The sequence below is a fragment of the Gopherus flavomarginatus genome, chromosome 3 (assembly GCF_025201925.1).
Source record: "Gopherus flavomarginatus isolate rGopFla2 chromosome 3, rGopFla2.mat.asm, whole genome shotgun sequence".
NCBI classification, from domain to species: Eukaryota; Metazoa; Chordata; order Testudines; family Testudinidae; genus Gopherus; species Gopherus flavomarginatus.
This window is the reverse complement of record NC_066619.1, coordinates 201,097,525-201,121,383: the sequence shown is the minus strand read 5'-3', so window position 1 is coordinate 201,121,383 and position 23,859 is coordinate 201,097,525. Positions and strand designations below refer to the sequence as shown.

General features: G+C 44.5%; 2 protein-coding genes across 10 annotated transcripts in view; both read left to right on the top strand.

Moving 5' to 3' along the window:
* SH3D19 (SH3 domain containing 19) overlaps positions 1-23,859 on the top strand; it is a 169,272-nt gene that overhangs the window by 71,428 nt on the left and 73,985 nt on the right. For 2 of the 8 annotated variants that reach the window (XM_050946255.1, XM_050946254.1), the window contains exon 3: positions 2,826-2,881. The exons of the other annotated variants lie outside the window; for them this stretch is intronic. The gene's annotated coding sequence lies outside the window, so the exon portion shown is untranslated. The remainder of the gene's footprint in view (positions 1-2,825; positions 2,882-23,859) is intronic. 8 annotated transcript variants of the gene reach the window in all.
* Positions 5,340-7,935, top strand: LOC127047840 (uncharacterized). 2 transcript variants are annotated; one of them, XM_050946695.1, is made up of 2 exons: positions 5,340-6,586; positions 7,375-7,935. In XM_050946695.1, the coding sequence occupies exons 1-2, from the start codon at positions 6,394-6,396 to the stop codon at positions 7,809-7,811; spliced, it is 630 nt and encodes a 209-aa protein (XP_050802652.1). In that variant the 5' UTR covers positions 5,340-6,393; the 3' UTR covers positions 7,812-7,935. The 2 variants fall into 2 exon arrangements, 1 of the variants encoding a protein (XP_050802652.1); XR_007773464.1 differs by lacking the exon at positions 5,340-6,586 and adding an exon at positions 6,733-7,200.

Below are 23,859 nucleotides of genomic sequence, written 5' to 3'. Positions count from 1 at the left end.
CATGCTCCAATAATACAGTTCTTCCCTAAGTCTCTCTAATGATCTCTTCTTTGCTAAATTTTGGACAAGTTGTCCGTTCTCATCCTCCTTCACCAATTGCTTGCTGAGGCCAAGACTTACTCCTAAGGCATGCACATGACACTGAACACAGTTTGTCCCAGACTGCGTTGACTGTAAAGTTTTAGATGGCACCATGTCACCGAAGTCACTTGTCCACAGCTCTTTTCAAACATGATAAATAGAGCTTGTTGAAAATTTTCTGACAGAACAGTTTTCCATCAGAAAATGCTAGATTGATTGGATGGAATCGAAGTGTTTTGCTGTTAGGGAGGCTGGCTGGCTAAGCTTGCCTGCCTGCTTTGCTGATTTCCTGCTACCCCACCTGCCAGCCAAGTAGGCTGGCAGGAAATCAGACATACTGGCTGTTCTGCCTGCTTCCTGGCTGGATGCCTGGTTGGTCAGAGGGTGGGGTTCCCAATAGCTGTGGGCATTAAGCCAAGCATGCTAGAAAGCTTTCCTGCTCCCAGCAGACAGGCAGGTGGGCTCCACAACTGCTCACCAACATGACATATTTCATTTATATATTATACCAATTACAGCAGTAACTTTACAATTACTAATAGTCATTTTTTTCATTTTATAATTTAAAAAATTCTTAAACCCTAATATCAATACAATATTATATTTTGTAATATAAAAGCTGAAATATTTTAACTATATTATGACAATGACATAGACTGGTATAGAAATTGAAATATTCTGTTAAATTATAATATAGATAATGACATTACAAATCATATCAGTAATGTTGAAATGAAATTATTTCAACCGTGTCAAAACAAAAATGTTTCATTTTTTTTCTCAAATGAAATTTTGGAATTCCAGTTCTGAAGGATATTTTGAAGTTTTGGTTTTCTTGTTCCAATTTGCAATGAAGAAAAATTTGACATGTTTGAATTTTGAACTGAATGGAAATTCCTAATGACTGGGCCTAATAAGAACATAAGAATGGCCATGCTTTGTCAGTCCAATGTTCCATCTAGCCCATATCCTGTCTTCTGACAGTGGCTAATGTCAGGTGCTTCAGAGGGAATGAGTAGAACAGGTAATCATCAAGTGATCTATCCCTATGATATCCATTTATGATATAATTGTGTTTAAACCTGCCCTTATTGTGATGAGTAACATGTTCAGAATTTTCACCTGCAAAATGCAGATAAATTAACTGTTTTAATTGCCCACCCATCTCCATCTTTTAGTTTTAAATTCTTCTCCCATTTTCTGTGTGGTTATGTGTTTTTTCCTTTGTATGCATTTTAATTCAAATCTGATGAACAGCAGCCATTTTTCACAATTATCACATAAACATTGATCGAATTAGAGACTTTCCATAAAATTTGCTGTTTCCCCCAAAACAAGATAAGATCTTGAGTGCACTGTGGTTTAAGCTGCTTTAGAAACTACATCTCAGTTTTATGACAAGTTGTAAGAAAAACTGCCTTTGCTCAAGCTGGTTGGGAAACTCCTGCTAACCTTCTCCTCCTATCATTCCAGACACAGTTTGATTCTCAGTGATATCCACATACCTTCTGACTCCCTCTCCACTTTATTAGTTACCGTGCCACTTTCCTCCTACTCTTCCTTTCCAGATACGGCCTACGGAAAAAGAGAGGGACGTTTTTGAAAGGACCGTGTTTTTAGCCAGTCTATTCTGCCTCTTCCTTTGTGCCTGTGTTAGTCCCACTAGTCCAGCTGGTGTGCTGTACCAGTTAGTGTAAAGGGCTGGGGAGAATTCCCCAGACATAGGAACTGAGGAAAGAAGCCATAGGCTGTCTTTTAAGGACCTCCCTCACAGGCTCTGGTATATGGGATGAAGCTAGGGATGGGCTGGGCCACAGCATGTGGTATTGTAGTGACTCTGGGCAGCAGTGCTGCTATAATATGGACATCTCTTTGGGGCTGTCTGAGTTTTGTGGTCCCCAGAGCCCTTTGGAAGGGCAAAAAGGTGGCTTCTTAGTCACTTATTTCCTTCCCTTCCCTGGGCTGCAAGTTCTGTGCTGCACTTCTTAGGACTGCAACACAAAATCTCACCCAGAGAGTCTTTGCTGGTGGACTGAGAATTAAATAGTTTAAAAAGACAGCAAGGATTGGAAGGGGAGGTGATCCACGAATGGTTGCCTTTTAGTTCCCCAGAACAAAATGTTTGGCAATAACTGGTCAAACCAGAATCCAGTATAATCCCCAAATTTCAAAACTTGTAAACCTGGTTGTTTTATAAATACCTTAGTTGATGACTTGCTGAAATTTTTATTGCTATAGATAAACTTTTTTAAAAAGATGCTACGTATGCTAGATAATAAATATACTATTGTAAAACGCTGTTTTTAATACCTCTTCAAGTCCTTAAGGTTCAAATTTAGTTATTTTCTGCAGCAGAAATAAGGCCCCTAACATGAATCTGGGAGAACACATCAAGATGAGTGAGGAGGGCAGGGACAAAGACATTTTGTCTCCAGGATCATATGTAACATATTCAAATTTTCTTCAGTGTCAGTAGTGAGGACCACTTTAAAAGCAAACACATAACGCAGTGGAATTGCTCAGGGCTAGTGTAGATTACCCAGAATGAATAGAGTATGTTGTTCTGTAAAAAAAAAACTGGGGGTAAAAATTAGGCAGTTGGACACAGCCTAATACACACACGTTAAGCATATTAGTTAAAAGCCTGACCTCAATTTTTCCTGGATCAGATTCAGTTATTAATTTTGTGTCCTTGTAAAACTTGCTTTTTCTGTTAATTTTCAGTTTTTTACATGGTTTTTCAGGAACAACTATTGATTAGAAAAAGCACTGAAGACTGAAACTAAGTTTAGATTTAATAGTGAGTATGTTGTATATTTGTTTAATTTCTTAGAAAGATACATTTACCTGGTCATCAGTGAGCACCCTCGTGCCATTCACTGCCTCTGGGATTCAGCAGTTATCTTACTGTTCTCCTTAAAAGCTGTAATACAAAATGCAAACACACACATCCTTAGTTTTAAGCACATGAGCAGCCTCACTAATGGGACTGCTCATGTATTTGTAGGTAAGCTTGTTTCCAAGTGTTTGTAGGATCAGGGTTTAAGGGCCCAAGCACAGTGGACTGGCAACCGAGTAAAGGAACAGTGCCCAAACACAGTTCTAGCTAAACCTAGGTCTGGTCTACACTGTGCAGGGGAGGATCGATCTAAGATATGCAACTTCAGCTATGAGAATAGCCAGGACTGGTGCTAGTGTTTCTAGCGCCCTAGGCGCACGGTCATTTTGCCACCCTGCGCGCTGGTCCGCTGCTCTGGTGGAGCTGCCGCAGGCATTCCTGCAAAGAGGTTCCGCTGGTCCACGGCTCCGGTGGAGCTGCCGCAGCCATGCCTGCGGGAGGTCCACCGGAGCCGCGGGAGCAGCGGACCGTCCGCAGGAATGCCTGCGGCAGTTCCATTGGAGCCGCGGGACCAGAGGGCCCTCCGCAGGCACCACTGCGGCAGGTCCACTGGAGCCGCCTGCCACTCCGCCCCCCCCGGCAAAATGCCGCCCCCCAATAATCCTGGCGCCCTAGGCGATTTCCTAGGCCGCCTAAATGGAAGCGCCGGCCCTGAGAATAGCGTAGCTGAAGTCAACGTATCTTAGATCAAATTAAAATTACTTCGCATCCTCGTGGCACTGGATCAACGGCTGCGGGTCCTTCATTGACTTTGCTTCCGCCTCTTGCACTGCTGGAGTTCAGTAGTCAACGGGAGAGCATATCAACCATTTCTTATAAGAGAAAACCATGGTACTGGAACACTGTTATAAGTCAGTGTCTTCTGCTTTGAAAATAACCATATGCACTTTGCCTTAAAACGGATATAGTTGCAAGAGATTAAGGATGAGCAAATGAAATAGTCCGTTACGTTTTGCCTGAATTACTGTAAATATTGGACATATTTGGCCGGAAAATGGCCTCTTCCTCATTCCCTCCCTAGCTCTCTCTTCTGGAGGATGCTGGAGGGCCTATGGCTGGTCTCTTAGTCATTCCTGGTGCATTCAATTGGTCAGCTCCCCAATCTTGCATGTGGGAGGGGCTAGCAAGGTAGGTCTGCTCATCCCAAAAGTGAGGAGCTTTTGTAAGGGGAAGCAGGTCATTTGCATGTTCCACTTTCTGCAGCAGATGTACCCTAAAGGCTCCAGAGACCTTTAGATGGCTCTTGAATAGAGGTAGAAGGCATAGGACTGTCTCTTGGATTTGTGAAGAGTGCCAGCACCTTAAGAATTCAAGAAGGGCAGGAAATAGACCAGTTGATGACCCTCCAAAGAACCAGGAAGTGGTTAACTAGCTGGCCCTCAAAGAGCTAGGCGAGGAATTGGAGGAGCAGGAGGAGAAAGCTGAACTCTCCCAATAAAGATGGCCAGGCTAGGAGGAGATGGGGACGTCAGGGCCCGTGGTTTTACTAATTCAGTTCTCTGATTTATTTCCTAAATATTAGTAGCCTCAAAGATCCTACTATTCATTCTCTGAATCCAAATAAAGAGCAGTTTGCCAATTGCTACAGGAATTCATTATCTTGTGATGACTTTCCACACCATTGAAATGATCTTTTATTATATTCCTGAACTGCTAAACTTCAGGAAATATTGAAACAGATGTCTTTTTTTTTTATATTGGTAATGATGATCTGTAATTACTGTGGTATCTTGAGATTAGGGGCCGGTTTGTCACGTAGGTAATTCCATTGATTTTGATGGAATTTTCTCTGATATTATACCATTGTAAGCAATATCAGATTTAAGCCAAAAGAAACAAATTCTCTGTTTACTGTCTGTATTATTTTGCTTTGAAAATGTAAAGCATTTAGATGGTAATTAACAGCTGATTCTGGGCATCCACATATTTATAATTTAATCCCTGAACATGAATAAATCTGCTAGAAAAAATGGATTAATTTTCTCCCATTTTCTTGTAGGGCACGGGATAGGGATTAAAAATTCCTTTAAGTGTAATCTTATAATATGATATAACTCTTCCTTGTAATTATTTTGCTTTCAGTCTTCACTCCTATGAGAAGTGAGTTCTAATCAGTTTCATTTGACTTGGGGAGTCAAAGAGAGAAGTTTTTCATTAACTATCCCAGAGGAAAAAAGTGACTGGTCAAATGGTGTGAAGAGATTTTATCATGGAACAAGGGTTTGATGACCTGCAGCTGCCTCATATACCATCCAGTTTTTACAGTGAGGGTAACAAACCATTGGAACAACCCACCTAGAGATGTGGTGGATTCTCCATTACTTCTGTTTCTAAATCAAGACAATATCTTTCCAGAAGACAAGCTATAGCTCAAAAAAGAAGTTATAGGTTAAATACACAAATTACTGCGTGAGGCTGTAAAACTTGTGCTATACAGGAGGTTAGGTTGGATTATAATAACTAAAGGTACAATTTTGTCATGAAAACTTTTAGTCGATTTAATGACATAGGAGTAGGGGGAAAAAAAACATTGTCACAGAAGAATTATGGTCCAGGAAGGGTGGGAGGTCGAAGAGTTCACTCACCCTGCAGTAGTGTCTGCTTCCTGCCGGGTTGGCCCCATTTCCCTGCTCCAGGTATTGTGACCCCATGTACTAGGTCGCAGCACCACTCAAGTTTGGCCTTTTCGTCTCTAACTGAGGGCTTGGCTACACTGGAGAGTTGCAGCGCTGGTGATGGGGTTACAGCGCTGCAACTCACTCTGTGTCCACGCTTGCAAAGCACAGCCAGTGCTGCAACTCCCTGGCTGCAGCGCTGGCTGTACACCTGGTCTGCTTGGGGTGTAGCGATTCCAGCGCTGGTGATGCAGCACTGGTCATCAAGTGTGGCCACCAAAAGCGCTTTTATTGGCCTCTAGGGTATTAGGAGGTATCCCAGCATACCTTTTCAGCCACTCTGCTCATCGTTTCGCACTCCACTGCCCTGGGCTCAGGTGACCCGCCCTTTAAATGCCCCGGGAATTTTAAAAATCCCCTTCCTGTTTGCTCAGCCAGGTGTGGAGTGCAATCAATCAATCGCTGACCATGCCTCCACGCCCCAAACGAGCCCCAGCATGGAACACTTCCGAGCTGCAGGACCTCATTAGTGTTTGGGGAGAGGAAGCTGTGCAGTCATAACTGCGCTCCAGCCGTAGAAATTATGATACCTATGGGCAGATATCAAAGTCCTTGCAGCGAAGGGGCCATGAACGGGACGCGTTGCAGTGCAGGGTTAAAGTAAAGGAGTTGCAGAGTGCCTATTGCAAAGCCCGTGAGGGAAACCACCACTCAGGAGCTGCCCCCACAACCTGCCGTTTTTACAAGGAGCTGGATGCCATACTTGGGTGTGATCCCACTGCCAATCCGAGGATCACAATGGAGAGTTCAGAGCAGGGAGAAGTGGGGGAGGGTGTAGAGGAAGCTGAGAGTGAGGCTCCTGGGGTGGAGGGAGACACCCTGGAGTCCCAGGAGGCATGCAGCCAGGAGCTCTTCTCAAGCCAGGAGGAAGCTAGCCAGTCGCAGCAGCTGGAACTTGTTGGTGAAGAAGAAGCAGAGGAGTGGGTTCCTGGTAAGCAGCTTTTATTTTAAGGATGGAAATGTTTTGGGAGAGGAGGGGGGGGAGTTAGGGCTGCATGCATGCATGCCTAGATATGGAATAGCCCATTGATTTGGTCTATCACGTCACGGTAATCGGCCTTGGTAATCTCATCAAAAGTTTCAGCCAGAGCATGGGCAATGTGCTTGCGCAAGTTTATAGGGAGAGCCACCGTGGTCCTTGTCCCAGTCAGGCTAACGCGTCCGCGCCACTGTGCTGCGAGGGGTGGGGGGACCATTGCTGCACACAGGCAAGCTGCATAGGGACCAGGGCGGAATCCACATTGCTGTAGAAGACCCTCCCTCTCTTCCCAGGTAACACGCAGCAGTGATATATCTGGCAGTAGAAAATCCTGTTGAAAATGTAGGGATAGTGTTCATTGCAGGTCCCCCCCAGCTGCTCTCTGCTTTCCCCAATGTACAGAAACCACAGTGAGCCCTGACTCAAGCAGCTCCCCTTCCCAGAGGAGTAACTGCTGTGGCAATTGTCGGGGTGGTGTTCAGTGCAGGTCCCCCCCAGCTGCTCTCTGCTTTCCCCAATGCAGAGAAGCCCCAGTGAGCCCTGACTCAAGCAGCTCCCCTTCCCAGGTGAGTCACGGCAGAAGCACTCACCCCATTACTCACCATGTCTTCGCTGCGGTGGCCTCTCTGTGCTATGTTTGCTATGTGTAAATGATGCTACAAATAGTCTACAAACTCCTTCACTGTGATTATAAACAATGCAGCCTCTGTATTAAATGTTTCTATTTCTGTTTTTTTAAGTGTCCTTGAATCCTCTGGCCCTATCACAGCCTTCTGAAAGACTACAGAACTTGAGGCGCAAGCCAAGGAAAAGCAAAGAAGATTTGGTGAAAGCAGTTATGAATCAGTATGCCAGAGAGAGTAAGAGGCTTCAGGATTGGAGAGAGAAAATGCATGAGTGGAGGGAAACACAAAGCAGGAGAAAGGAATTGGCTACCAAGAAAAGCACAAAGCAGCTGATAAGCCTCCTGGCGCAGCAGATGGACTGTATGCAGTCTCTCGTAGCCATGCAGGCAGATCAGTACCGTGGTAACCCCCGCCCCCCCCCCCCAAAAAAAAAAAAAAAAAAGCTCTCTCTCTTGTTCCCCAGTGTTTGCTCAAAACACCTTTCTCCAGCAGCCTGGTTCTTACCACCATCAGCTGCCCCCAACACCTGTACGTTCACCTACCAGCCCTGAGAACTACAACCCTTACCCTATGCACTCAACCCCCATCACAATGCAGCATATTAATCCTGAAATGCAGCAGGCATTGCACAGCAATCCAGGCGGGACATATTCAAACCTCTGAATGTACAGTCCACCACCCCACCCCCCTGCCCTTTTATGTACTGTGTTTTGAATAAATGATTTCTTGGCTTTTAAAACATTTTTTATTATTGCAGAAAGTGAGAAATACTGTACCCCAAGGGAAAAACAGGCACAGCAAATCATTGTAACCACTGCACTTCACGCCCGTTCAAGGCACCAAACATTACTGTTGGCTTTCAGCCTCAAATTGTTCCCTTAAGGCATCCCTAATCCTTGAAGCCCTGTGCTGGGCCTCTCTAGTAGCCCTGCTCTCTGGCTGTGCAAATTCAGCCTCTAGGCGTCGAACCTCAGAGGTCCATTCCTCACTGAATGTTTCACCCTTCCCTTCACAAATATTATGGAGGGTACGGCACGCGGATATAACAGCGAGGATGCTGCTTTCCCCCAAATCTAGCTTCCCATAAAGACACCTCCAGCGTCCTTTTAAACGGCCGAAAGCACGCTCCACAGTCATTCTGCACCGGCTCAGTCTGTAGTTGAACCGGTCCTTGCTCCTGTCAAGCTTCCCTGTATACGGTTTCATGAGCCATGGCATTAAGGGGTAAGCAGGGTCTCCAAGAATCACAATGGGCATTTTGACGTCCCCTACTGTGATCTTGCGGTCTGAGAAAAAAGTCCCGGCCTGCAGCTTCCTGAACAGGGCACTGTTCCGAAAGATGCGTGCATCATGCACCTTTCCAGGCCATCCTGAGTAAATGTCAGTGAAACGCCCATGGTGATCCACAAGCGCTTGGAGAACCACAGAGAAATACCCCTTCCGATTAATGTACTCAGATGCCAGGTGGGGTGATGCCAAAATAGGAATATGCGTCCCATCTATCGCCCCTCCACAGTTAGGGAAACCCATTTGTGCAAAGCCATCCACAATGTCCTGCACGTTCCCCAGAGTCACGGTTCTTCTTAGCAGGGTGCGATTAATGGCCGTGCAAACTTGCATCAACACTATTCCAACGGTCGACTTTCCCACTCTAAACTGGTTCGCGACCGATCGGTAGCCGTCTGGAGTTGCCTGCTTCCAGATTGCAATAGCCACCCGCTTCTCCACTGGCAGGGCAGCTCTCAATTTCGTGTCCTTGCGCCACAGGGTGGGGGCGAGCTCCTCACACAGTCCCATGAAAGTGGCTTTTCTCATCCGAAAGTTCTGCAGCCACTGCTCGTCATCCCAGACTTGCAGGACGATGTGATCCCACCACACAGTGCTTGTTTCCTGAGCCCAAAGGCGGCGTTCCACGGTGCTGAGCATGTCCGTTACTACCACAAGCAATTTAGTGTCTTGCGCGTCAGGCGAATCAATGTCATCATCTGACTCCTCACTGTCACTTTGGAGCTGAAGGAATAGCTCAACTGCCAAATGTGATGTGCTGGCAACATTCATCAGCAAGGTCCTCAGCAGCTCGGGCTCCATTTGTAACAGAAATCGCACTGCAGACTCACAATGGCGCCAAACTGCTTGGAATGTGTAGCAAAGCACCACGAGGCGTTGGGACAGGAAGCGGAATGACTCGCACCCTTCCGTCCCCTTCCCACAACCCACGGCGCCAAAATGGGACGAGGTGCTCTGTGGGATAGCTGCCCACAATGCACCACTCCCAACAGCGCTGCAAATGTGGCCACACTGCAGCGCTATCCCTACACAGCTGTACGAACACAGCTGTAACTCCCAGCGCTGCACAAATGTAAGTGTAGCCATACCCTGAGAATTAGTGGACCTACCAAATCTGAGTGGCACTGCAACCTTGTGGGTCAAGTCACAGTGCCAGGGGTAGGGATCTGGGCCTACTTTGTGGGGATCACTGACTTCATTAAAATTCATGAATACCATGACCTCTGCGTCAAAGTCTTAATCATAATAGTCCCTTTTAGCCTTCACATCCATGGATCTGTTGTGGGAAAATTTGCAAACAAGAAGTTGGGAAACAACTGGATATTCCCACAAGCTAGTACTTTACACATGAACAGTAGGAGGGCTATCTGCTGGTTACCCAAAAACATGTTACAGTCATTATGGCCAATTCTAGGCAACCAAAGCTGTGGCAGATTTAGTTTAAAATATGTATGAATGATCAGATGAGTGAGCACAACTGTCCTCTTTGTCTTTTGGAAAAAGATGCTTGAAGAGAGAAAAACAAAGGGGGCCACAAGTTTCCTTTTCTCTCTTTCACAGCTGGTCAGTGAGGCCTGAGATGAAAGTTAGGTCATGACTTCTAAGAATTGGTGTTTTGTATAGTGTTTGTTTTAAATTTTGTTTTTATCTCTCCATGTAACAAAGCTTTCCAGTTGCAATAGCAGCATTTTATTTGTCTGTTTTAGAAATGTGGCTTTTATGTATGCTCCACTTTTGTTTTCTGTGCTTGTAAAACTGTATAATACATTTATAATTTTCTGCTTCCTATTTAAGGGTATATTTCCTCAGTGCAGCTCTGAAGCACATTATCCACAAGAGAGGCCTTCCATTATGAATATACATGTCCTTACATCTTTAGCTAGGTAGGCAGGAAACCACTCAAACCACAGGCTTGACAACTCAGAGAAACTCTTCTCATTCTGAAGCAAGTTGGGGATACTGTACTTCTTAGCTATAAACTTGGGATCTGTAGAAGTGCAGATTGGAAGGGCATGATTTGAGGTGTCTGGGAAAACAGGTTATGATGAGTACCATTACCAGTGGGATCTCTGATACTTAACACACTCACACTCACTGATAGTGATCAGGAAGAATAATAAAAACAAAATCCCCATGCCTCAGAAGACAGATCAAAGATCATGGTTTTATCTTTGTCTCCAAAAACATGTGATTTTAAAAAAAAATTCATAATTTTGGGTGGATTGACTCATGTTTTTTGAACTTTTTGGGTTGGCAGTACAGAATCACTAAAATGACTTGCTTTTTTAAAATTGGAGCAAAATAATATTTATGGTAGAATGAGGGGGAGAAGGGAATTCACACTGAATATCTGTGAAAAGAAGCACTAAAAGTATATTTAGAAAATACTTTATATCAAGAAATTATTCAGCCCTTGGATAAATTAGAAAAAATTGTCAAGGTAATTATGTCAACTCAGACGTGTTCATTTTCCGATGATAAAGTGGGTTTCAAATCCAAACATTCTTTTAATATAATTGAAGTCAATAAATAGACTTCTAACAATATACAGAAATTGGTTAGATAAATCTTGTGTATACTGTGCCTAGCACAATGGGGTTTATAACTAATTATTATAAGAATGGTAATAGCTCCTGAAGGTGAATGTTAGACTCTGTACTCTTTGAATGGGGTCAAGGGTGAAGTGAGAGATCAAAGGTAGTTTCCAATGACTGCTCAATTATAATGGTAAATTTAATGCAATTTTTATAATTATGTGTAGAATGAACAAATACAGTTGTGATTCTGAAGTTCTCAAGGCCATGATAGCTATGAGAACAAGCAACTCTCCATAGAGACTTCCACACTGTGAATAATAATACTTTAGCCTTTTACTTAGTAGATCCTCAAGTACTTTACAAAGGAGGTAAATATTGTTGTCCCCATTTTACAAATAGAGAAACTGCACCAGAGGGGAAGTGACTTGTTCAGGGTTGCACAACTGGTCAGCAGCAGAGCTGAGAATAGAATCCAGGTCTCCTGACTCCTATTCCAGTGCTTAATCAACTGGACTGCAATAACTAAAGATAAATCCATTTAAATTACATGCTTTGAAGTCTAGTCTCAGTCATGCTTGTGAACACAGAGTAACTTAATATGGATTTAAACCACAGCTGCCAACTTTCATGTGGAAAATAAGCACCTCGACTTTCACAATAAGCCAAAAATCAAGCGAATTCCATTTCAAAACAAGGCCAAAATAAGCCAATCCCTAAGAACCCCAACACTCCATGTGACTAGATCCCCCTGGCATGCAGTCTGGGACTGTAGTAGGCCTGCTGTGCATCCCGACTTTCTCTGTCCCCACCCCCCAGGCCCTGCTGCCACTGGCCTCTGCTTGCCGGGAGCTGATGCAAAAAAAAAAAAAAAAAAAAAAAAAAAGAAGCAACAAGTTACAAGCCAAAAACTAGCCAACAACAACTCACAAGCCAATTAAGCCAAAAACAAGCCCCATTTCGGCAGGTTTGGCATGTCTGATTTGAACCAGTGTGAGACCAGAATCTAGTCAAACATCTCCTTTTTTCCCCCCTAAATTTATCTTTCTGTTTATGGTAATTAACACACAGAGCCCCTCTCCTCTGTAGGGGAAGCAAATGTTCACTAATCATAGAAAATGGGGTACTGTCACTATTTAGGTGTATGACATGCAGCCCTTCCATAACAAACTTGGGTCCCATGTAAACCTCAGAGGTGTGCTTAGGTGGAAGAGTAAGGTGGAACTGTTTGATGCAACATGCTCGGTTGACATTATGCCTCATTTAGCACAACAATGTTTTGTTTTCCTTCAACGGTTCTTATCCATCTTAGAGGGGGAAGTAGCTCATACACTTAGGGCAGGTCAATCTAAGCTACGCAATTTGACTTGTGTTAGTAACGTAACTCAAGTCGCCATAGCTTGGATCTACTTACCGCGGGGTCCACACTATGCAATGTTGATGGGAGACGCTCTCCCACCGCTATTGCTTCCACCTCTCATTGAGGTGGAGTACAGAAATTGATGGGAGAACACTCTCCCATCATGAGTGTGTCTTCACTAGACCCGCTGCATTGATTGCACCAACACCAATTTAGTTTCGGAGTGAAGACAAGCCCTTAATGAAGAAGCTAATGGCAACATAGTTCATGAGCTACATTCCCCTGTAAGCTGTGCGGCCATGCAGCAGCCTATTAAGTGTCACGCAGGTGCTCAGGGCTGTGGTGGGGAGAGAGGCCTCTCCCTAAGTCTGGACCTGCCGCGGATGGAGAAGAGGCACCCCTTCCCTGACTCCAATTTGGCCCTGGACTTGCTGTGGCTGAGGAGAGAGGTGCCCAGCCCCAACCCAGCCCAGCTCTGGAACTAAGCCGCAGCGGGGAGATGCGCCTCTCTCACCCAGTCCAGGTGCTGTTCGAGGGAGTCCTCTCTCCCTACTGTAGCCCCGGGGCAGCCTGCTCCCAGGGCCAGTGCAACCATTTAGGTGACCTAGACGGTCGCCTAGGGCTCTAGGATTTGGGGGAGGCACCTTTTTCTTCAGCAGCAACCGCAGCAGCCGGATCTTTGGCTGCCCCGGTTGCTGCCAGCATTTAGGCAGAGGGAGCTGGGGCAGGGGAGCGCGGTGAGGGCTGCCTGCAGCAAGTGGGAGGGGGGCGGCATGTAGGGGAACTCCCCACCCCAGCTCAACTCTGCCCCACCTCCTCCCCAAGCATGCCATGGCTGCTTCACTTCCCCCACCTCCCAGGCTTGCGGCGCCTAAGCTGATTGGTGCCGCAAGCCTGGGAGGCGGGAGAAGTGAAGCAGCGACGGCATTCTCAGGGTGGAGATGGAGCAGGGGTGAGCTGGGGCCCGGGGGGGGGGGATGCTTCAGGGCAGAGGGTGGGGGGTGGGGAGCTGCCGCAAGGGAGGCACCTCAGGGCAGAGGGGGGGGAGGGCGCAAGGTGGAAGTTTTTGCCTAGGGCCCGAAACATCCTTGCACTGGCCCTGCCTGCACCCCAAACCCTTCATCCCTGGCCCCACCCCAGAGCCCGCACCCCCAGCCAGAACCCGCACCCCAACCCTCTGCCCCAGCCCTGAGCCCCCTCCCACACTATGAATCCTTCAGCCCCACCCCTGCCACATGAATTTTATGTGCACCAATATGGAGATGATGTGTTACACAACACCTCCATATTGGTGCACATAGCAAAATTCATTTCGCACATGCGTGGGAAAAATTAGAGGGAGCGCTGTTTATGAGCCTGCTGGAGTGCCAGTGTTTGGTGATCTTGTGGATTTCTGATCTATATGATGTGATTCTTAAGCTGTGCCTGTTAGGCACCATGATTTTTGTCACACAGTTGGCAGGGGAGAGCTGTTGGATGGTTGATGGGGAAAGAGCAATAGATTTTGCCTGGATTACAATATATATAAAAAATATATTATAATCCAGGCAAAATTTTATATTTATACAAATCTGGATTTTTATACTTGTCCTGGGAAGAGACAGGCCTAGCCAGTGTTCCAACTCTCATCTCTCCCTCTCCCCACCCCACCCCCCCCCGCACGTAGGAGTTTTGTTTAGAAAACAGTATCAGTCTTCTGCCATTGGCAAGGGGAGGGAAGATTTCTTGTCTGCTGGGCTGGCTTCCTCGATACTCTGCACAGCCACTGTTACTGATGGGGCTGCTCTCTGGTCCCTAACTGCACCTGCGGGCATCACCAGGAGCAGAGAACAGCCCAGGCAGTGAAAGCACCTGGGCGTATGCAGCCCAGCACCAAGCGCAGGAGGAACATCAAAAGCCCCAATTTTCCCTCAAGGTAACAGTGGGGCTAGATGCTTGGAAGGGGTGTCAGGCAGAGGATGAGACACAGTAAGACACATGGGGACAGAGAAGGAGAGCCATGGAGCTAGAAGTGGGAAATGAGAAATCATGATAGAGAAGAAGGAGAGTTGTGAGGGAACCGGGGGGGGAACAGGGAAAAGGGGATCACTTTTTTTTTTCCCCGGTGGATGACTTTTGAAATAAGCTAGGATGTTACTGAGAGGATTTACATAACACTGGAGCACATTTTCTGTCTTCTGTCCCCCCATCACCATTCTGAAAGAAAAATCAAATAAAATCTAATAGAACGTGCACAGAACTATCCAGCAACAGGGGCCTGGCCACCCTCTGGTCCCTGCTTATTAGGAGAATTGTCTGGCAAAAATGTTCATGATGACAGCTGTAGTTCTAGGCAGGGCTGTTTCGTGGAAGACACAGTGACATTTTTCAGTCTGCTAATGACAGCCCTCCCCCCACCCCCCCTTTTAAATTCAAATTTGAAGGATTTTCATTTTTATTTCTGGAAAACAGCAGTCACTCTTAAAAAACAACTGGAAGGATTTTTAGTCCCCACAACAAGGAACTTTGAGGCTGATGGAAGCTGATGTAGAGAAATGGAATGATCTGATTATAAATTGTGTATAATATCGGCCAAATTAATCAAGCCTGGGTGTAACTTCCAGGTGTCTCTTTTTATCTCTTTGTTTTATGAAAACATTTTGGCAATGGAGAGAAAGTGAAAATCATCCAACAGATGGGGTAGAAGGGATAGAAGAGCATTGTTTCCAAAGATTTTATTTTTAGTGTTCTTAGGGAAACAATAAATACCTCCAGAAAGAGCAGGAGGCCACTGTCGCCAGCCAAGCAAGGAAGCCTAAGGACCTAATGATGATTTTAGAACTGAACTGGCAGATCTAGCGAGTTGTAAATTGCGATAATAAAGGAGGATAGTTCAGGTGATTCTTTGTTTGAAAGACTCTCTTACCAACATTATGGACAATGCCAAACTCCATGCTTGAGCAGGCATTTGATTTCTCTTTTAAAGATTTTTATGGTTTGGAGACTTGTGTTCTGTTTCACTTAGGCTAAGGTTAGTCTTTGTATTTATGCTTCTTGTTTGGAATCTCAAAGGGTTAGATTTGCTCTTGCTGTTAGCATATTACATTGGTTTCCATTGCCTCTGGTTTTGTTTTCTATAGGTGGAGGAGAGATTTTTACTTTTTTCTATTGTGTCTCCCCTTTGGTAAAATGCATATTCAGCATGCTATTCTATCACCGTGTATTCTCTTTTCTTGTGTTCACTGCATACACTGTGAAATTAGCCTGTCTCTTTAACTAGCATCTGGTTCTGATAGGCTGAAGCCACTGATACACGCAGCACTTCCAAGGCAGCTATAATTACCTTACATGTACCTGTATCTTTGGGGCAAATATTTCTCTTCAGACCTTTCAGAAACTGTCAGTTTTCTTCTTTTATTGGAATTATACATATTGCCTTCTGTAGAACTTGTACAGATGTGTGTTCAGCTCTGATCTTGTGGCTCTGTGAGACAAGTTATTGTTGTGTTACATAAGATGGAGGGGGGGGAATTGGCTATCTTCCCATTCAGAGGCATTTTGTGTAAAGTATGCCTGGTATTGTTTGGATTTAGGCCATATCTGTGCTGGGGATTTGCCCCAGTTTCAGTCATCTGTGACAAGACACCGGTGCAGCTGCACCAATGCAAATCCCTAGTGTAGAGGATGGTAAACTGCTATAAGATCTGATTTGCTCTGTTTCATCTTATCCTGGCTTCGAGAAGGGTTAAGATTGAGTTGTGCGAATAGTGGCTTTGCCTATTTACATTAAGGGGTAGCACTGATACAGCCATACTGGCTGCTTGCCACAGATGGCTGAAATTGAGGCAAATATCAGTAGTTAGGGTGAATCCTCAGCACAGAGAAGTCCTTAGTATGTATATGCACCAAGTATAGGATTTGACTCTGTTTAGATGCAGGGGTGATGTTAGGCTACTCACAAATTCCCATTGCTAAAAGAGGTTGCCATCTGTTCTGAAATACAGACCTGAATACCCCTGTTTCAGACACCCAGAGCTCTGACTAGCTCAAAAGCTTGTCTCTTTCACCTGCAGAAGTTGGTCCAATAAAAGATGTTACCTCACCCATCTTGTCTCTCGAATATCCTGGGACCAAAACAGCTACAACAACACTGCAAACAAACTGAAATATGCAGGACATTCCTCATTTTCACAGATCTAACCTGCATCCTTCAAGACTATCCATAAAGGCAGATAATCTCAAATTTTACTTTTGTTTCATACCATGAAGGTGCATCAATATGTCAACAGAAATGTAGTGTTGAGAGTACCCCCAAAAGAAACTTCACTGAGTGCAGGGAAGGGTCAAGTTCCTAAAGAATAAACATTTATTTAGACATCTGCTATTTTTCTTTGTGTGTTTGTGATTTGAGCATGTTATGATTCTACTTTTCTTTTAAATGGTAAATTCTACAAGTTATTTTTTTGGATTTTATTTTTATTTTATTTATATAAATAATAAATAATGCTTCATTGGACACATCATTTCCTGTTTTGCCATTCATTATCAATTTGGCACAAAAAGATGAAGGGACACAATTGTCATAGATATTGACAGCTTATGTTCAATAATGCACAAAATCCATTCGAAGGGAATAATGTTTTTATGCTTGTACTTTTTAGTGGATGCTTTTCATTGTTAGTAACAAAACAAAAATCAATTGTAATGCAAAAAATGCTGTTTCCCTTTCGTCTAGCCATTTAATTCTGTTTGAATTGCTAAAGTTTTGCGTAAGAAGTATGGTGCAGTAATTGCAAAAATGGAATGGTAGCTATTATGTTGCAGTAGACAAAGAGGCACTGGTTTAAGGATGTAATTTTAGTTCTAACCAGAGAGTAAGAATCAACTGTATAGTCTGCAGTATTCCCCTTATGTAGCGGAAAGGGGCTTGGATAACTTCTTGCTTTGTGTCTGTGCAAACTGCTCACTATGCAGAAGACTGAAGCTCTGAGCAACATGTTTTTAAACACACTGTTTAAGCTATTTTTGATTTCTAAAAATACTATTTCTTCCTTTTTTTTTTTTTAACTGTTCCTGGGAAACTTGCATGTGGAATCTATTTTTACTGCTTTTTTCCATAAGCTTATTGCTTTATTTTAGGGCTGCTCATAAATGCTTCAAGGTCCATGGAACAGTCAGCAGCAGTACAAGCTTTCACACCATACCCCTTCTGCTTTGGATAACAGAGAAATTCAGTCTTTATATCTGATCAATCCCTCTTCTATTATAATAATAATAATAATAATTGGAGATATAGCTATCTCCTAGAACTGGAAAGGACCCCAAAAGGTCATCGAGTCCGGCCCCTTGCCTTCACTAGCAGGACCAAGTACTGATTTTTGCCCCAGATCCTTCAGTGGCCCCCTCAAGGATTGAACTCACAACGCTGGGTTTAGCAGGCCAATGCTCAAACCACTGAGCTATAAAATTGGTAACAAGGGTACCATTTCTATTGGGTGAACACCTGTCCACAGTGAACTGGAGTGAAACCATCAACTACTTTCCAGATGGTTATCCAACATCTTTCAGTAAGTAAAGGTGTTTAGTTATTACTACCTGGGACAGATTTGAATTGGTTACCCAGATCTTATCTACTTTTCTACCTTCCTACTTCTTGTGACGTTTGTTTAAAATGTGTCTGCCCTTCAGTGCTGGGACTTGTCTTTTAATATGGGTATATAGTGATCAGAATAATATGGGTTCTGATTCTGACTGGGGCTTCTGGAAATACTGTAAAATACATAATAATCCTGGAGATTACTAAATTAAAATCAAGAAGAAAATATCTATTAAAAAGCAATTAATAGTCTTAAATGTCCACCCCCCCTTTTAAGTTCTGAATTTTACAGACTTTTTCTGGCTGACCTCATTCTCCAAACAGCTGAATTTTCATGTATGAGTAGTGAGCAGTGAATATAAACAGTTTTCAGGAATGCATTTCGACTTGGCTCTAAAAGTTTTTCAACTACAGTCGTTCGTTTTTCTCCACAATGGAGATCATCTCTGATAATCATTTGGTGCATCTCTTACAGTAAAGTGTCAGTGTCCAACATACTGTGGGAGAAATGGCAGTGATTTGGGGGAATTATTGTAGGCAACTCTGGCATTTCTTTGGCAAAGCTCTGCATGCAGTGTTGTTGTATCTGGAAAGACAGGTTTGGTGCAGGGTGGGGGAAATTTAGAATTTCTGTGCAGTGCACATTCTTTAGAGGCCACTGTTAAAAGTTTGTGTTTCTTATGTACTGTAGGGTGTAACTGAATGAGTCAGCAGTTACTTGGAGCAAGCTGTGATCGTATACAAAGATAGTTTTGTTTTTGTAAGACTTTAACAGTTGAGAAATACTTTTAAAATTAGTATTTCTATTACCTGGAAACTGGTTTTTAAAGCATATAAGCAACTAATTTGAGAGACTGTGTGTGTGTGTATTTATATTCTCGCACAACGTTTTTGCTTGTTGGTTTACATTTACTATGTGATAAGATTTTTGAGGGGGGAATGATTAGATAATAGGCTTCACCATATTAGAGTTAAAGGTGCATATGGACTAATAAATCTGCTATTTTACAGACCGTCCCCACGAATATGTTAATGTGAGTGAGCTGAAGGAGAGTAAACATACAATTAAAAAAATTAGGAAACCCCAGTATGTCTTATAAAGGCTCATTTCCCTTTAGGAATACTACTCATTTACCTAAAGTTAGAAGCTCCAGCTTTTTCATACTGACTTTTTGAGTGACACATTCTGAATATAGATTAAGTAGGTTTAGGGAGAGAGAGTCACTTGGGGTGAGATTTTCTAAAGGACTCTGCATTGGCCTAACTCTGCTCTTATTGAAGTGAACTGATTTTATTGGGAGCAGAGTTAGGCTAACATGCAGCACTTCAGAAAATCCCACCCTTAAGATCAGTTAAATGATAGTTAAGACTCCTTTAGGGCTTGTCTTCACTGCAGTGTTAGCTCAAAGTATAACTTGAGTGCTGTCTTTAACCTGACTCCCAGGCGCACACACAATCCCTAGCTTGAGTTAAGTGGTGCTTTAAACTTGAGCTAGCTGTCCCATCACTGGTTATGGGTTGAAGCTGATTGCTGCTGATCCTGGAGCTAGTAGTGCAGTGCAGACTCTCACTCTGTGCAGTTTGTGTGTTTTATAGTATGACCAATCTTGTTTGAACTAGGTTAACTTGAGAGGAGCTAACTCAAGTGTAGATAACTTGAGCTAACATTGCAGTGAAGATAAGGCATTAAGCAAAGACTACACTACAGGTGGGGGGAGGGATAGCTCAGTGGTTGGAGCATTGGCTTGCTAAACCCAGGGTTGTGAGTTCAGTCCTGAAGGGGGGGCTATTTAGGGAACTGGGGTAAAAACCTGTCTGGGGATTGGTCCTGCTCTGAGCAGGAGGTTGGACTAGATGAGCTCCTGAGGTCCCTTCCAACCCAGGTATTCTATGACTTCTGCAAGCACAGCTGTCAGTGAGGGGTGTGAAGAGGCATGATCTCTGACAGTCATAGCTGTGTGGGCAGAAGCCCCTAATGTAGATGCAGTTATCTAAGTAAAAGCACAGTTTTATTGGTGTCAGCTGCACCCACAGCAAGAGTGCTTTACTACTGTAGTATACAATTTCCCATACCAGTAAAGTACACCCAGTATAGATGTGGCTTCTATCGCTCAGTGGTTTGAGCATTGGCCTGCTAGTTGGTTGCGAGTTCAGTTCTTGAGGGGGCCACTTAGGGATCTGAGACAAACATTTGTCTAGGGATTGGTCCTGCTTTGAGCAGGAGTTTGGACTAGATGATCTCCTGACGTCCCTTCCAATCCAGATATTCTATGATTCTATTCTATGATTACCAGTTTTGCCTGTTACTTTGGGGTATGCTCATTTATTAGGGTTACTCCTCGGGTGGGTGGAGGTGGGGTGTCTGTACATCTATCAACAGGGGCGGCTCCAGGCCCCAGCACACCAAGCGCGTGCTTGGGGCGGCATGCCGCGGGGGGTGCTCTGCTGGTCGCCGGGAGGGCGACTGCATGCCTGTGGAGGGTCCGCTGGTCCCGCAGCTTCGGTGGAGCCATGGGACCAGCAGACCCTCCACAGGCATGCCTGTGGGAGGTCCACCAGAGCCACGGGACCGGCGACCGGCAGAGCGCCCCCCTGCGGCATGCCGCTATGCTTGGGGCGGCGAAATGTCTAGAGCCACCCCTGTCTATCAACGTACTGCTTGTGTCACTTGTGTTCTCATATGGAGCTCTACTTCTCCCTGCTGCAAGTTCCCTCCCAATGGAGCTATCCTGCAGGACCTAGGTTCCCCAGGGCTGAGTTCCTCCAGCCCCAGAATCAGACTCGCACTCACACATTAGCAGAGCGCATCGGAGAGGACTGGGTCAATCAGCATTCCCAAGCTGACCCCTTGTATGTCCCTGGACTCAGTAGCCTGGGTTCAATAGCACTTCCAGGCGTTCGTCCTCATATGCCCTCAAACAGCACCTCCAAGCTGTCACCCTCACATGCCATCAGTACCACACTGGAATAGAGCATGCCTGAGCAGGCAGGGTTGAGCAGCACTTTCTATCTGCCACCCTCATAGGCCCCTGGTTCAGCATATCTCTATTCCCCACTTTCACGTTACAATTATTCTGTAGTAACCCACTTGATGAGCAAACCCCACAGGATTTTTGGGTGCTGCAGGGATCTTTTAGCTTAGGTACAATGAGTGTTGCTGCAGAGTGAATGAGGAAACCAAAAAAACCCCACCACCCATGGGGAGTGGAGAGGGGGAAAGAGAAGCAACCAGCTTAATCATGAAAGTTATTTATTGTCAGGTAATAACCATAGGGGACCCAAACAAACAAAAGTTATAATATTAAATCTAACTTAAATTTGATTATAAAAGTCAGGTTTACAAAACTAACTGATCACATAAGTCAGGGTCAGAAGGCTGTCCCTAGCGAGGGGGGTGTGTGTTTCTCACCACTCCGTGATGCTTGAATTGATCAGGGTCCTAGGTGTTGGTGGTAGCTGAGGGTCTGAAGTGCTGGAAATAGGTACAACCCCCAGCATGATCAGTCAGGAGAAGATAAGTTCCAATGGAACATATACAGAGTTTGGATCCAGGCATTAGAACACTTACTTGAGCATGGGTATGAGTTTTTGTAGAGAAACAATAATGGTTCAAGGGAGAACACTAGATTTGTTTGTGTGAACAAGGGAGCAGGGCCGGCTTTAGGGCGACTCCACCGATTCCCAGGAATTGGGCCCCGCAGCATCCAGAAGAGGGGCCCCACACCCTCCGCCAAAGTGCTGCCAGAAACAGAGGCAACTGATTGACACCTGAAACAAAACGGGAGTACGGCCAGCGCTGCAAACAGGGAGTTGCAGCGCTGGTGATGCCCTGCAGATGTGTACACCTTCAAAGTTGCAGCGCTGTAACTCCCTCACCAGCGCTGCAACTTTCTGATGTAGACAAGCCCTGAGCTGACACTGAATTGCTGCTGCTGTCTTTGGCAGCAGCTCAATCACTGCCACTGTCTTCGGTTGCATTTCGGCGGCAGCTCTTTCAAATCAGGCCCTGCATGTCCTAAAGCCAGCCCTGAAGGGAGTATACCAAAGTTGTTTTGTTCAGGCTAGACCATGGGAGCTGATCATTCCTGGCTTTGGGCTGTGTTCCTTGGAGGGAGCTCACAATGCAATTAGGCAGCTTCACTATTTTGGATACCAGTAAAGGATTTATTACTAGAATTGGTCTGATAACTGCTGAGCTGGGTGTGTGCAGTCGTAGGTTCATTAACATCTGGAACAGAGATCCCCCATGATGCAATGCTTCCCTGCTTTTCTGGTTCTAGAGTTCCATGTGTTTCTTGCCTTGGAATCTGTGTTCTCCATTCCATATGGTAATAGTGATGCCTCCTTGTCTCATCTTCGATGCAGATGAGGCTAGGGGAGTTTCCTTAATCCCGTCATCCTTATCCCAGGGGTTTAGGTGTGTCTCCGACTGCCTTTTCATTGCTTTTTGTAAGTCTGTCTTCTGATGCAGATTTGGTTCAAGCAGAGGCTGGGGTGGGGGTAGGGGTAGGGGTGGGGATGGAGGTCTTTTGTGAGTCAGCGAGGCTGGGTACTTGGGTACTGCGCCCTGGTTCCCCAAGAACACAGAGCTGCTAGGTAACACTTGTAGATCCAGGCCTATCGACTTTCCTGTGTGGGTCTCTTTGTTTATATGTAATCATAATGATTCAAAGCAAAAGCCATTCAGCTACTTGTCCCTAGTCTGCACCACGAACTTATGATGGTATAACTACATTGCTCAGGGGTGGAACCCCCCCCCGAGCAACACTATTATACCAGTCTAACTCCTGGTGGCGCTATGTTAATGGGAGGGCTTCTCCTATCAACAGAGCTACCACCTCTTGCGAAGGAGGAGTGTTTGTGCAGATGGGAGCTCTCCCATCAGCGTAGGTAAAGTCTTCACTAAGAGCTACAGCGCTGTAGGTATAGACAAACCCTCAGTCTCATCTGAATGCACAGGGAAATATATGTCAAGATGGAAGTATAGTGTAGTGGCTTCAAGTGTTTTTAGTTTATCCACTAAAATATTTATGAAAACAGTACTACAAGCAATTGGAGTAATGCACCATGCTGTCAGAAATCAACTTCATTCCATATCTTTTAGCTACATCAATAGATCTTGCACAATCATGTTTCCCTGCCTGTAAACAAGAGGCTGTGAATCGTATTAAAGGGCAAATATTTCCCATTTGTTTTGCTATCTCCAAAGTGTTGGCTCTTCCTTATAGGTTTTTTTTAATCCTTTGTTTCTTGTCGTCTTAGCTATCTTGCACAGGCCAAATTTTTCCTGTCAGTATCACTAGTGCAACTCAATGAAATTAATGTAGTGTGTATTTACATGTACACATTTGTACTGTTGTAACTGACTTGACCTAGTATTTTTACACTATTGTTGTCACCATGAATTCATATTTAAACTGATAGATGTGTATTAGGGTTAGTAGGAACAGTAATTTTACACCAGTGTCTAAAGTATCTTGGTGTGATCTCAGCTTATTCTTGCACAAGGAATGCTCTCTGGAATATCACAGTGATGAGTACAGTGTAAATACTTTGGTCAATAGTAGCAGATTATGTATTCTTTATGCCACTTGATCTTAAACCAAACTTTGCACCCTCGATAATCTGTATGCTATTCCCTGATAACCAGAAACTTCTATGGTTAAACTCTGTACTGTTCACTTTTTTTTTTAACATCTTAATAAAATTTTTACAACTGCATCCTCTCCTCCTTCTTAGCTTGCTATTAGAAGGTCCGAACTCCAGGAATAACAGAGCCCTGCTTTTCCAGTAGGAAAATGGTTGCTATGTTGGAAGGATTGTTCCCTGATCTGCACTTGAAA